Source organism: Eurypyga helias, unplaced genomic scaffold (assembly GCF_000690775.1).
Source record: "Eurypyga helias isolate BGI_N326 unplaced genomic scaffold, ASM69077v1 scaffold14328, whole genome shotgun sequence".
NCBI lineage: Eukaryota > Metazoa > Chordata > Aves > Eurypygiformes > Eurypygidae > Eurypyga > Eurypyga helias.
Window position 1 is genome coordinate 39,117 of NW_010267683.1, and position 15,717 is coordinate 54,833.

Here is a 15,717-nt window from a genome sequence, read left to right on the forward strand (position 1 = left end):
TGAGCTCACACTATTCCATCGCAAAGTGTGCGTCCCCACTCTCACGAGGGACGTGCTGTAGCCATGCAGCACCTGGGATGACAGCCCTGGGGTGCTGTACAGCCTGGTTTACTCCTTTCCTAGTACCTGACCCACCCTGGTCACTGCCAGGGACCACAGCTGTGTACTTTGCTGCTACACACAGGGCTGTGCCAAGTCCCAGGTTGCATTTTGGATCTTGGATTGTCAGCGGTATTTAAAACAAAACAAAAATCCAAAAGATTAAGCTGCCAACCAGAAAAAAAAAAAAGACATTAGCTCTTTCCCAGCATGTTTTTTTCATACACAGCCCTTGTACCGTGTACTTACATCCTGCTTAAACTGGGCCTTTTTGTTTATGATTACACAAGGCACCTCGTGGAAGCAAGTTCCTCCTCCCCTGCTGGAAACGCCATCGCTGCGGAGGTGACACAAAGCCCGCTCCAGTGATTCTGGGTGATGTGCCGAGGCCTCACCAGCCCCACAGCCTCTCAGAAGACAGAGTCGTCGAGGGCACTGCAGTAAAAATCTTCAGCGAAGCTGCCGAACTCGGTCTCCGTCTCACTGGTGCAGGTGCGTGCTCTCTGGAAAGCAAACATCGCATTTCACTGGTGAGCTAGCAGTAAACTGGGGTTGTCAACTAAAGCTCAGGAAGTCACAACGTACCACGTGAAGCCTGTGTTGAATACTTGTTATGAAACAAATGCTGCAAAGCCCTCGTTTAACATTTTGCAAACCGCTGCATTTCAAGTTGGAGCGTTTAAAGAGGGATTCACCCAAAACGTTTAGTGAGGTAAGAAGGAGCATGGGGTTCAACAGAAGAGTTTCACCAGAAATTTCATTCCCAATGAATTTCTCAGGGGGCTGCTCATCGATCGGGCCAGCAGCCCACTGCACCCACAAATTCCCTTTGTGGAAATGGAAAAGAGTTGACCACAGCCGCCCACCACACAGCCCTCTGTAGCCAAGGACAGAGAGCCCTGGGAGGAGCTGGAGGGTATGTTACGAGGCATGTGAATTTTTCTGGATAACCAGCAGCAAAGCCTGCTTGTGAGGCCGGATCCTGACCCCTCGGTACAGAGCAGAACAGGGTTGGCTCGCAGAAGGCAGCCCGCAGGGGTGGCAGGAGGCAGAGCTGCTCCTCAGGGCACAGCATGGTTCCCACGCTGCACGGGGCTTTCATCACCTCGCCCCGCTGTTTACACCACGAATTTAGGAACTGAATGCCCACAACAAACAGCTGCTGGGGGTTTCACTCTCCCAGGTGATCTCAGCAGAGACACTGGGGCTGTCTCCTCACCAGTGCCGTGTCCTCACCAGTGCCACCTCCCTTGCGCCGCAGTGCCAGCAGCAAGCCTCCAGCCGGTGCTGCCTACCCACACCGAGCTCACTTTATTTAAACGACTAAGCACAAGGCAGTCCTGCTTTTGGGAACGTGAAACAGCCTTTGTAAGCTCACAGGTTTTATCTGCAGTGTTAGTATTTGCTATTTCTTATATTCCTATTTGTGATATCCTAAGTCCTGTTATTTTACACCAGTGACTTTAATTAAAAACAAACATTATATGATAATCTTTTAAGCCTGTTTCCTTGACCAGATCACGGAATAAGAACAATAGCCAAAAAATCAAACCCCTTAGAAAAGGGGACAAATTAAAATCAAGTTACTAAGCAGCACTTCCCTTGAACAGACAACAAGGAATTTTATCTTATCTCTGAGGCAAATGTATTTATCAGGAAGTAAAAGCAAACATAATAAGGCTTAAGGCCAGCTTAACATTAGGACCAAAACATTTCCCATTGTGAGGTTCCACCAAATAAATCAGCTCTGCAGGAGTCACCTCCAGTCCCAGTCAAGGCAGAACTATCTGCCTGGTTGTGCTGGGTGGAAGGAGCAACTGCACTGCGTTTCTGTACAAAAGGCAGAGCCGTAGGTACGATACCCTGTGCCCCAAATTTGTTGCATATTAGAAAAGCACTTGGCAATAGCACTTAATCCTTTTGTTTGTTTTTAAACCACTCTCCAAAACAGTTCATCTACAAGCAAGGCCATATCCAGAGCTACTCCAGGCTGGGACCTGTCCTCGCAGAGGAGGTGGAGACACAGTCAGGTGAGAGCCACGATTGCAGGAACAGCTCCACAGATGGCTAAATTCAATGGCTAGCTTGATGTTATAGTCCTCGTCAGGGCTGTGCGTATCGTTACGTTAACTGCACCCACGAATTTCCCACTTGGCATGTTCTGCACAACATATTTCACAATGTAGCCCACATTTTAAATGGATGTTAGAACTGGTCAAAGTGGTCAAAAGGCTTTAATCGAGCAATAACAAGCTATATGCTGCCAGCCTTACCAGGAAAGGGCAGCACACAAACACAAGCATTCCTTCTAGTCAAAAAAATACAGAGTGACTAAAATGTTATTTTACCTCGTAGTCATTTGGGAAGGGATCTCTGAATTTGTTGCTGGGTGTTGGAATTGGTGGAAACAGTTTACTCCATACGTGGTTTCTGCAAAAAACAGTAGTGAAAGGATGTGAAAAAATTGCTTCCTCTGATGGATGGCATATCCAACAAGCAGCATGTGTTCAGCCCCACGAGAAGGCACGTCTCCTTGCACTGCCAGCCCTCCTGCCCCACTCAGTCATCGGCCTCTGACAGCTGTAGCAGGTTCAAAAGGGGTCAAAGTAAAGGATAATGGTCCACCCACGGACAGCCTGAGGACTGGGCAGGTGTGCCATTCCTACCAGGACACTGCTGGACCCTGGGGACATGCGGATGGCAAAGAGGCGGTGAGCTGACACTCTCCCTCATCAGCCTCTTCCATCGCAGCCACAGCAGAGAGCTGGGACGCGAGGTCCAGTCCAAGGGGGCACTGCCACAGCTTTAACAGCCAGCAATAGGCCTGTCTTTGAGAGAAATTAATTGCTCTGATCTGTCTGTTCGCACTCATGTTCCTCCCAAGGGCTGTGTTGTCATCTGCTTTGTTTGGACATGCAAGACAGGCTGCCTCTTGCTCAGACTTCGGTTTCTGGACATAATCTGCCCGTGTTTCGTGGTGCGAAAGCAACTGCAAATAATTGTGTGCCGAGGGAACAAGGAGGAGACAAGGAACGGGACCAGAGATGGCTGACAGCAAACGGTTCTGCTTAGCAGTGCAATAACTCATCCTGCTAACAGCCTTTGAGATACTCTTTTCTTGTCTGACACTCTTGAGTCTGGCCCAAGCACACAGGCACATGTGTTTTTGTGATAGCAAGTGCTGCAAGTGAACTTTTTCTTGTCTCTGATATATCCCAGAGTACAGACATCATCTATCTGTTGCTCAAATGCACTCACTATCTCTACCCCTGGATAGCATGATCTCCAAATAGGGCCAGATTTTAATGGGAACTTGGCCTGAGTGTAGATTATAGAACTTAGCCCAGAATTAGTATGGGCCACCTGTTCTGTGTAGGCTGATATCCATGAAGCAGAGAAGTGGCCGAGCTGGAGCCCTAGCTGCACCTCTCCTGTACCCTCGGTGCTGGGACCAAGGGCAGACCTGCTCCTCTGCCCCGGTTATTTTGTGGCAGTGTTCCTGGTTGATGTCTGGTTAGCTGAACGCTTATCTCCTTATGGCTACTCTCTTCCAAAATCTGAGTTCTATCAAGTTTTCTTTTAATCTATTATTACTCCTCATCAGGGAGGTGGCTGGCTGCAGAGGACAAGTCAAGCTGTGTGGTCAGTAACGTGGCAGTGGTGTAACTCAGGAGTGGGACCAGGATGAGTGCCAGCATTATCACTCCAGCACCTGGCATCATCTCTACTCTTCCCAGCTTTCCTGCTAAGGGTTAGGTCTTTGTGACATGATTTCACCTCTATCTTATTGCAGCTCTGAGCGTGGTTTTGGTTTGTGCTATTGCTGTGCAGTGTAACCAACAAGATTTGGGTTTGTTTGGAATTGGCGCATTTCTAGTTGGGCTGTTTGTCAAGAAAAGATTTTGATGGAGCCATATCAAAATTATTTATTGAGTCAGCAAAAAGCATAAGTTACATGTCGCTTCTGGAACGGAAACACTTAAGGAGGGGTGCACAAATGCCCAACAGAATGAGGCAGAAGCACACTTGTGTTCATGGGGCTGTTTGCCCCTCAGGTGCAAGAGCCTGCAGTGAGGCGTTGGTGGGGGTGGCGACACTGGTGCCCTCAGAACGGTCCTGTTCCTTTTTGCAGGGCACTGAAAAGTTGGAGGTATGTGATTAAATATCTTGTCACAAAAAGTGTTCCAGTTATCTCTGCTTGTCTGTACTTAGGTTAGAACATGGCCCTTTCCATTAGTGCTGCTGGGACCTTCAGGCTTTGGAAACACCCCACGGGACCCTCATGCCTCAGCTCGGTGTTTCAGAGCCTCTAGCTATTGTGCTGTGCCTGTCTTTCTGAAATATGCCACTTTTCCCACAGGCTGTGACATGAAAAGGCCAAAGATAAATAAAGAGAAATAAGTAAGAGAACAACTTCTTCTTTTCCCTCTTGTAACCGCTATGATGAGACTGATAAAGTATTTGTTTTCACAGTATGTCAGAGTACCTTTTCCAGCGTCTTGCCTCTCCCGAGATTCCCCCTGACATTTTCCAAATGACCTCCCTGTGGCTGTTGATGGCTGGCCGTGGATTGGAATGGGGTGCAGAAGAGGGAGGGGTACCTGCTGGAGGCCAGGATGACCACATTGATTTCAGGATATGGAGGGCTGCTGACTGTCCTCATGTCAGCTGAGTGGCGAGCGGCTGGGAGCCAGTTATTAACTACACCCCCCTGTGGGCTCACCTCCAAGGCACAGCCTAAGAAAGTACAGACGATGCTCATTCATAAGGACAGAGGGCAAACTAGGAAAACATTCAAGTGTGTTTTTTATCAAGGCAGTAACCCCATCAGCTACAGCAAGTGAGTGAAGGGAAAAGACTATCCGAACAGTCCCAAAGGGCTACTTTGCCTTGAAGCATTTCTTCCAAATGGTGGTCTGTATCTCTGATGCCTGCAATTGCCAGGAAGTACATAAAAAAATTTATAGAACTCTTTGCTATAATGAAATTCCTTATAATGTCTTCAAATTGTAAGGAATTTGAAATGATTCTGTGGCTTGAATTGCATAGTACACTTCATGAATTTTCAAGAGCAGTAAAAACTGAGAGTATTAATGAAACTGTGATCTAGGGAACCTGTTCTATTTTTCTTTTTTGATATCTGCAGATACAACAAATGAGCAGACTGAGCACTGCATTTCATCTTCTTACGCTTCCCACCTCCTCCCAGGGCAGGCTGGAGGATTAGAGAAGTGGCAAGGACACTGAGCACGAAGCAGCTTGGGAAGGGTGGAGTAAAGCTAGCAACTTCATGAAATTCAGTGCAGCAGGCAGATAAAATTTTAATCACTTTGGCAAAGATGGAATGTAATGAGCCTTTGGGTGCTAGGGAATTATGTACCAGCCAGGCAGAGAGAAAGTCCTAGAAACAATCAACGTAGCATCAAGCAGGTGAACCTGGAAAAGTTAGCTTAAATTTGTCTAATGCATTAAAGTTCATAAAATGCATCAGTACTGCATCCTCAAGCTGATCCTTGAGCAGAAGTCTTCCCTTATACCTACTTCTCCCCCTTTATCTGTTTCAGGACCTCCGCAGGGGATAACTGTGTAATATCCAAATACTTGCAGAACTCCACAGGAAAACATGGAGCGGTATGACTGCTACAAATCAGTGTTGGAACTAATGGTGGTGGTGTTTTGCTGTCCCAAAGAGAGAGAGCTGATGAAGATGAGGCTGGAGCAGTGGAGGAGATACGGCTATATGCACAGGTCAATCCATAAAAGAATCAGTGATGTGAGTGAGAGCAGTTTAGGGATTTCCACCAATACGTCAAGGCTGCATAGCTGGGAACAAGTGCATATGAAGCACAATGTGAATAAACTGTCTGTGGAGTTAATCTATCTTGTTCCAAAAAGGATTGCTTATTGCAACCTGCTCTGTTAATTCAATTGACTTAAGAACAGGTTATCATAGACACCAGACACTTCAGGGAGAGTTAATAACAGTTATTCTAATATAACATTCCTGTAGACAAGCCCGTTATTTGATAAAGGAAATGTGGTATGGAAAGGAAAATAGCCAAGGATACATAAGGATGACCAATAAATTAAAAGGCATTAAAGAAATTAGTAAGAAAGTAGCAGAGTTGAGAACAGCATTTACATTACTGGGAGCCGTGTTTATTGTGGAATGATAATTGCTGCTTGTTGCACGTTTCAGGGGAGAAGCTTGTAATTACACTGATTATTTAATTCTTCACATATGACTTGACTAGTCATATCTACCAAAATCCAAAGTGTATCTGGGTTTCTCCACTGCACACTTCAGGAAATTTGGCTATACTGCATCTGTTTTTACTACATGGCATCCACAGTAATTAAATATAAACTAAACAAATAGTTCAACAACTCCAAGCAAACAAAAGTTCAATGCACTTGTTCCTATTAAGAGGTCAAGAGGAGCAGCAGGCACAAAGGCACTGAATTTTTACCTCTTCAGAGCATTTAACACACTCTTTGATGTCAACTGAAATTGAGTACATGCCCAGGGCCCAGTACAGCACGAATGTCTGCAGGCTGAAGTAAGCAAGGCTAAGAAAATACTAGCCTGCACTTCTGAGATGTGAAAGATGCTCTCAGCAGCTTTCACCAGGGTTAAAGGCAGAGCCCTCCTGTGGAAATCACTGACCCACTAGACTCATTTAAGTGAAGAAACAAGATAAGGACAAAGAGATTAACAAATTTGCCTCACTCCGTATATGGTTTTGTAGTGTAAGATTAAATTGAATAATCCTTTTACCCACCAATTTTGCTGAATGTTATTATTGGTAATTAATGAGGCTGATTATTACTTATTTAGTACTCATGCTTTGTATAATTATGCTTGAATACCAAACTCTGCCCTTTCTTAAAATTAAGCAAAGCTTGTAACATCCTCCCTTCAACACTTGCTGAACACGTAGTCTTTGGTCATACTGTAATTAAAAGCAAGACAACGATACTTACATTTTGCATATTATAGCAACAAGCAAAGTGGACGCACAAAGTACAGCAAGAATCCAGGCTACGGAATTCTCCAGTTTGTTTTGCCCTGGATTTCAAGAAAAAAAGAAATTAAATATATTACTTTAGTGCAGATTATTTTAAACACGCTCTCGCAAAATATGTCATTGGCTGTTTTATGTGATTATATTCAGATCACAAATTAGCACGCAAACAATGAAGACTTTGTATGTAGAATTAGAAACAAAACATAATGTTCAAGAACAATTTCCAGGAAACTGGCTTTCTAATTTCTACAATAAATTTCTTTCATCTTGTTGGGAAGGAGAGAAGAAGCTGAGAAGCTTGAGGAGCCAGGCCCACCAGAAGGACGATAGGATCCGTTAGCTGCCATCCCGAGACACGCAATGCCACGTGGCCAGCACATGACTGGTACTCAGCAAAGACACTTTGCTGATAATCTCAGGCACAAACAGTTTGCTTTCCATTAAACAGTTCTTCATTTCTGTTAATCCTTTCTAGCCAGAACTGGATTGCTCCGGCTTCATAAACTAGCCTGTAAAATAGACATCAACACTCCCTGTTTTACTTGTGAGCTGGCCGCTGATACGTTTCTTCAGGAAGAATTTCTCTGCCGCCTCTGCCTGTGAGCAGACAACAGGTATTTCTGTCAAGGTCCATGCCTGTGTTTTGAAAAAGCACTGCGCAGTGACCACGACCATTATTTTGTGCCGCATTATGCCATATAACAAAGACATTTACATTGAACTGTGTTTACAAAAGGCCACCGAGTCCGTGTGCGCTTATGATAACAACCTGTCCTACTCAAGGTGTCAGCGCTGCCATTACCAGGTAATTGAAAGGACATAAATCGGCCAGTGGCGGGAGTGTGGGGTTTATGGGTGCTGCAAACAAAACAATATCCAATTCTGGCTGGATTTGTTTCTGAGAAACGAGGAGCTGAGCCTCCTGTCTCCACTGACAGCTGCGGTTGCATGGCAGTGCCCGAGAGCAGCGCGCGGATGATGGCAGGAGTAGGCCTGTGTGATCCGTCATGTGCCTTCGTACCACCCCGACGGGGGCATGCAGTCAACCTTGCAATTACAAATGGGTTAGGAGGGTTTATTTTGTCCCATAAACCAATTTTAAGCCTCCCAGTGTGAAGGCTGTGAAGCGGCCCGTTGGCTAAACCAAAAATGGCGGGGTCCTCAGTCTGTTTCATCTTGAATCGGTTGGTCCCAAAAAGTCATGAGCAGGCCACACTAAGTCTCGTTGCAACTGAGAGCAAGGTGTGGGAAAAGCAGCAACTGCAGAGGCCGTGCTGTGGCTCTGGGGACCCGCCTGGGGTGCTCCTCGGGCTTCTCTCCAAGACGCGCTGGAGGTACCAGGCCAGCCCTGCGCACCCCTGTGAACCAGCACGAGCCCATGCGCCTGCCAAGTGAGAGGTTTCCGCGTAATTCATGAAATGGAGGGAAGAGATGAACTTCCTGGGAGCCACCGAGCAAGGTAACAGCAACGCTACTCAGACTGGCTGGTACGTACTGAATCCCAGCGACTTCCGCAGTAACCTTTATTGTGTCGATGAACTGCAACAAGCCTCTAAAAACCCTTTTCATAGAAAACTGAAAAGTGGACCCGTCCTTGGATATTTTTGAGATTTAAGTAAAATTTTATGGAAGACTAACTTTTTTTTTACCATCAGAATGAATTTTCCATATTTGATATGTGCAGCGTGTGAGTAGAGGCATCTGTAAGCGTGATGTTTCCATGTTCCTCGGTCATCATCATGCTGCTCAGCCGAGAAAGCTCCAAAATTGCTCCAGCGGACAGAGAGGGACCCTCAAATCTTTCAGCCTTGCTGGGAAAGCAGAATCAGGACAGCACAAACGTGCTGTGAGGTACTTCTTAGCCCCCAGCCTGACCTGTGGGTCTTTTAAACTGTGAACCCTGGCAGCTGTAGCCCCACAGCTCGTAGCCAAGCCTACTTGGCTGCACTAATAATTTTTACCCAGCTTGCTTTGACTGTAAATGCTTCTAAACAACCTTTTAGAGATGGCTGGTATCGAGGTGCCGTTTTACAGCACCAGCTTTGGCAGCATGTGGCTACATTTCACAGGGCTTGATCAGCACAACCCAAGAAAAGGATCCAGAATCGTGTTTCAGTTTTTAACAAAGTTGGAGGATTACTGTTACAAGGTGGGCGGTCTAGGCTGGTTTTTTTTTTTCTCAGGGTATGGGCTCAGAAGAGGTCTACTGGTCTTAAAGTTGGCCTTATATTTTCCAGAGAGTTGCATGAGGCTAATAAACAGGCACAGTTTTTAATTAATGAGATATTTGGTCAGCCCCCACCCTCCCTGGCCCTACCCCAGGTGAGCGGTTGGGTTGCTGAGCCTTTCTTCCCAAGGGCTAGTCAGTGCCATGGAGACAGGTGGGAAGGTCAAGGGGATGTGTTAAAGTAAGGAGGCAAAACACCAGCTGCTTGGCATTCACTAGCAAATAGCTGTGAGAGGGAAGTGTATAGTAAACAGGAGAGCGTATGGGACTTTTTTTTTTTAAGTGAAAACCAGGAAGTGAAGAAACCCAAAAGATAAGAGCAGAGAAGGATGTATAAGAAGAAACAGTTGATAACGTGCCGTGATAAGTAAACTGTTATTTCCAGAAAAACATGTTCAGCAAGCAGGAAATACGGAACAAAGTGGGGCACATTATCATGTTCCAAAGATACTAAAGCTATGGTCTTTTTTTTAACCTCAACCTGTACGAGTGCAGAGAGCTCCAATAAAATAATAGCTGACATGTTGACTCATATTAACTTCCAGAATGAACATCACAATGCATGCCAGGGAAACATGTAAAAACTAAGGAACTAAAAGGCCTTACCTAGGATTTAAGCCTTAAGCTAGTTTAAAGCAGTCTCTGAAAACATAAGCATGTAAAAACAAAACACTGTCTAAAAATCCCCTCATGTCCAAAAGTTTGTTTGGGAGACACTTTTTTTTTTATATAATTTCAGTGGAACACAGATTTAAATCCCCTGGGCATTAACAATTCCGTTCCTTTTCTTCTCATACCTATTTTCCTAGCTTGTGTTAAAATTACTTGGTGTTGTGCATGCTCATGATTAGGCAGAATTTGCTTTCCAGCAATGGAATAATATTCATTACAAGACAGAAGCATATCATTCTTACCAACATAAATAATTTCACTCCAGTCACTCCAAAATCCTCTCGTACAACATATGTGATGATTAGCCCTTATTTGTATGGAATACCTGCTGGTAACATCAATCGGTAATTGGAAGTCATTTGAGGATATTTTCAGTATCTGTTAGAAAAACAATATTGTACTGTTATAGATTACTGAAGACTAAACAGTTCAGAAAACAAACTTTAATTATGTTTATCTTTTTATTATTTTAAGCTCCTTTACTAGATTAACTGTGACCATCTGGCCTTGCTTTTGAAGTAAGATCTCTCTTTTTATAGGTGTAATTTCTCTCATAATACACCAATATTTCAGGGAAAATTCCTGAAAGATGTCTCATTGTTGCACTCTTCCTTAAGACACTGGACCTCCTTAAGACTTCCTTAAGATTGCTGGATTTTCAGAATTGTCCATGCTCCTACTGCCCAGATACAGAAAACTGAATGACTCAAATTTTTGTCCTTCCACTTTCCTAGGCCTCTATGGGGGAGTTTGTTGCAGATATAAACAATGTCCAGAAAAAGAAAAAAAATATTAAAATTTATGAGACTTTGGCTTTGCTGGACCCTAGTCACAAATGGAACACAAGTTTCACCAAAAGTCCATATTTTCAAGAAGGTACTAATAGCAGGTTTTATTTTAAATGTGTATAAATTTGTGACATATCCATGGATATGCAGACTTTTTCACTAGGTTGCATAAAGACAAGTGCTAGCTATATAGGGCAGTCAGCTCAGAGACAGGAACGCTATGTAATACTTGGGTATCAGCGAAGCAATTACCTGCTTGTTACCTGACTTCAAGTTGAAGAGGTAAAATTCGTATTCAAAACATTCTTTATCGAAAGGAGAAATTGGCTTCTCCCATGTGGCCAGGAGATCATTTTGCTCTAAGAATACAGTGACATTTCTGGGAACATTCACTTTCTCTACAAAAAGAAAACTGTACTGGTAAGTTATTTATAGAGCAAAGTTTGAATTATAACAATTGGAGCACTTTATAATCTGACAGTGTTTCCAAGTAGGATCTATAATCCTTGAATTGATTTCATATTTTGGACAGAAAATACAAGGATTTAGGAGAAATAACTATATTGGAAACAATAGTTAAGGCAAAACAGTTTTTAAAATTCACTTTAAAGTTTAGGAAAATTAGATTACTGGGGCAGGAATTCATTAAATTCATTTTCACAAAAGCATGAAATTTATGATACAAGAGTTAGAAAAACTTCTTTTCAGGAAAAAAAAGCATTTGTAACCAGGAAAGTTACTGAAAACTAGAGCAAATTCAAAGGAATGGATCAGCAGCTATTATGGGGATGATTTTCAAGAAGAAAATATGTCAAGTGTTTTATCTTAGTGAAGCCATGAAAAAGGGAAATGTTAGCTGTTTACAAAAAAGTGAAAGGAGTGGAATTAATGAAGGAAAAGAAATTATTTGGGTAGATAAAAAATTATAGACAGTCATGGCTGATACTACCTTTTATTTGACAAACTAGTGCCTTTCTTTAAAAGGACTTGGTTATCTTGTCCATTATGTCTCTTTTTCCTTTTAAAGAAAGATTGTAAAATAAAAGGCAGTAGAAACTGTACTTTAAGGTATATTGACTAAATCAACTAAAAATTAATATTGGAAAAAATGCTTTGGCTAACAAACAATAACTAATTGTATTTTTTTTTTGTCAGTCTATAATTTAAAATAAATTATTAAAATCAAAGCTAATTAAAACTATCCATTTCTGTCTCATTATCTCTTCCAATTTTATTAAGATGTCTATGCAAGTCCAGTACATACTTTCACCTGCATCAAGAACCATTCAATTCAGTAATATTCACTCACAAATCTTTTGAAAATCCCGATAGACACTTTTTTTAAAAACTATTATTTATTTCTACTCACCAATGGCATTTTGGTTAAATAACTGCTGAAAAGGTTTAATTGCAGCATACTTGCTAGACCCATTAATGTGTATTACAATGAGTTTGTCAATCTCTTCAGGATCAATATGAGTCACTGAAAATCTGCACTCAGTATTCCTGTTCCACTTGTCTTTGAAATAATCTTGACATTCTTCTGTGTATGTCTCATACCTAAATTAAAATACTTGTGAGGCATGATGCTCTTAACAAAACTCACTGCTGATTAAAATGGCAGAAAATACTAACCTGTAAAATAGAAAGTACTCTGTATCCTCTGGTGCCCCTCGGCCAGGAAGCCAAGTGCAATGGAGAGAAACAGAACTAGAAATGGTGATGCGAGTAACACAGGACAAGTTAGTGACAGAGGTCTCTGGAGCACCTAGAGAATCAAGGAATTATAAAGCAGAAAGAAAAATCTTATTAAGAAATTCACGTTGCTAAAACACTTTGAGTATAGTCTTCAGTCCATTATGTCTGTGTCTATTGTATCTAATTCTCTTCCTTATCATACAGGTCTATCAGTCATGGATGGATGAAGATTCCCGAACAGTGTAAGTAAAGCTGACCACACAACACCATTACACATTTCATGCACATCTTGCAGTTCAACATAACATGATCTTTTAATGCCCCCGAGCGTATGAAAGCAGGTTAACTTAGCCTCAGCAAGGAATTTTTAGAAAATTTTATACGGGTTATCCATGTCGTGCACCTACAGATTGTACCCCAGGCTCCACAGCAGTAGACAAAGACCTGGACTAAATGGATTTTTAAGATCAGTGTGTCAGATAGAGAGGGAAGTGCTGTATTTTTCAAGCATTAAACCTGTCACCTTTTGCTAGGCCACAGGCTGGGGCAGGACATCAAATTCAGACCTCCCTTGCATTTCTTTTTACCTGGTGGAGGTGGGAGTTTTTCCTTGACCCAGTCACTTCTCATCTGAAGGTCATTATGGAGAAGTAACGTCCGTATGTGTGCAGAGAAACCGTTGTGAAGTGCAGCTGTTCGGATACTGTGAGTCTTCTTTGTATCATACTTGAAATTGAAAAAACAAATAAGCATTGCACGTGATGGAAGGGAAATTAAGGGACCTGCATAACGGATCCAGTCTTTGCAAGGAAAAACCAGCCACCTAGGTGGTTATATTAAGTGAATAAAGCTAGAGTACAAATAATCCACACAAGGAGTGTGTAAGGTTTCTCATTTAAGACAGCAGGGCCCTTATCTTTCAAAAAATTTGGCTATAGCAGACAGCTGTGATGAAACTTGATCTGACATTTTAATGATACGCTGGCATTAATGTGAATTGAGCTGACTTGAACGAGGAGCAATACCACTTAAAAACAGTATCCAGCTTCCCCCCCACCCCGCCAAGACGAACGTGGCAGAGACTGCCAATTCCCAAGCTAACCCTTGTCCCAGCAGAGCTGTAGCCACAAGCATGAACGGAATCTCTCCAGTGCTCAATCTGTATGTTTATGATATAAAAGACTAAGCGATTCAACAGGCCAATCTTTCAAGACACCTATCACACCTACTGCACCCTGGTTCGGTGTAATATGTTTAACTCAAGAGGAGTTAAACCTTCCTAGGATACCGGACTTATTTTTTATCTTACCTCTTCAGGCACAGGGCTTAGGATTTTCACATCGTATCTAATAGTGTAGTTTTTTCGTTCTTGATTAGGGTTTGGTTTCCAGTGTAAAAGTACCTGTGCTAACGCTGAGACTGTAATGGTGAAGTTAACCGGTGGGAAAACCTGAACTGTAAGACAGAAAACAAAAATATTCATAGCATAGTAATCCAGTGACTTGTTTAGGGCAATAGCTGTTTGCAAGCAATGAGCAATACAGGCAAATAATTTAATTTCAGTATTATATTCTCTCAACAGCTTCTTATAAAATGCTTCTAATATTTGAAAAATATCTTTAAATAACAACCAGAACTTCATAAAATAAGAGTTTACTTACAAGAGTTTACTTAGTTTAAAAAATGAATTTTTACAACAGTTTCAACTTGAAAATCACAATAATGCATTACATTTGGCTTGTTAATTAGGTTCAGGATATTAAATTGATTCTCATAGCCACATAGACACTAGGCATCTGTACTGAAATGGGGCTGAGCAAGTGATCAACCATACAAACAATTCTCACCCACACAAGCTTGCAGAAGAACATATCAGGGGGCTTTCTAAGAGAAAGGCTGACAGCCACAAGAAGTTTTATGTGAGAGAACAAACAAAATGATGAACAGAGGAATTAAGCACAAATGGAAGAAAACATAGAAGGATGGGAATGATAACTTAAAATGACAGGGCAAGAGGGATTCCTGGAGCTCATATGGAAATGAGGAAGATCTCATGCTGGGGGAAAATGTTAGCATATAAATAGCAAGGCAGTGCAATAATCAATCTAGTTCCCTCCATTTCTAGAGTTCTTCAGAGCCTGGCCTCCCTTAATTGCCATCTCCAAGCCAGCTGAGGGACATCAATCCCGATTCTCTTCTCCCATGATTTCAGCCTTTGATGCACCTTTAGTTCAATTTTCAAACATGCACCTCGCATTAGGAAGACTGCCTCGTGAAGGCTCAGAAAACCCCAACACAAGCCACCTTGACCAGGTTCCCTTAAGCTAAGGAACCGCTGTCCAGCCCAGGGGGCAAGTGGCAGGGTACAGTTTAGATCTGCATGCCTCATGGCTCTTCCCTCTCAAAGCAAAACAGTTCTCAGACACTGGCTGGGAGCAGTTTAACTGAGCTGAGGTACAACAGTCCCAGGAAGAACATTAACTCAGCATTCATGAGTAGAATAGCACATTTGACCAACACGTAGAGGGGCCTTGGCCACCCACTGGTGCTGAAGCTACACACAGGTAGAAGGAAAATGCCTTACCTTCTGCAGCTTGAGGTACATTTGGCTGAACCAAGCTCATGGTCCAAAGGAGTATCAGAAAAACTCTCATCATGCTGGCCATAATCTTTAGATGGTAAATGAGAACAGCCATGTATCAGCACATGTGCCTTGTCACCGTTTTACAGAAGCCAATAGCTAAAAGTGAACGCAATCCCAAGTGTTAAGCACACCAACCTTGGAGAATGATATATCCACATGATCAAAGGAATGAAACTGCCACCTTGCAGGGGATAGGATAGACTCTTCTCCCTTTCTTGCAGGAAAATGCATCTTGTTATAGCTAAATTTAGTATAAGTACCACCAACCACATTTCATTTTGCTCCCTTTGCTTTTGTAAGCTCTTTTTGAAAAAGCTTCTGGTTTCAAACTGTCATATGTGGATGGCCAGAGCAGCAGTCACGGACTTAGAGCCTCTCTTCACCGAGAGGAGTGAGTCAGGTTCAGGTATACTGGCTTCCAGTAGAGTCCCATTTTCTCCAAGAACAGAAATAACTATATTTTAGCTGCCCCTATATATAAAAAATGGCTACTTACTAGAATTTACTTCCCAGTTTCTATTTCAATAAAGCTTACTAAAGAAACAGTCTGAGTGCTCACCT

At 42.7% G+C, this 15,717-nt stretch overlaps 1 protein-coding gene across 1 annotated transcript; it reads right to left on the minus strand.

Annotated features, from left to right (window-relative positions):
• Nucleotides 1-509: 509 nt before the first annotated feature.
• IL5RA (interleukin 5 receptor, alpha) lies at nucleotides 510-15,178 on the minus strand. The gene is made up of 10 exons (XM_010157520.1): nucleotides 15,097-15,178; nucleotides 13,822-13,967; nucleotides 13,100-13,238; nucleotides 12,450-12,582; nucleotides 12,184-12,374; nucleotides 11,067-11,212; nucleotides 10,269-10,404; nucleotides 7,084-7,168; nucleotides 2,448-2,529; nucleotides 510-602 (listed from the first exon to the last, which is right to left on the minus strand). Exons 1-10 carry the CDS (start codon nucleotides 15,176-15,178, stop codon nucleotides 510-512), a joined length of 1,233 nt encoding a protein of 410 aa, XP_010155822.1.
• Nucleotides 15,179-15,717: the final 539 nt, after the last annotated feature.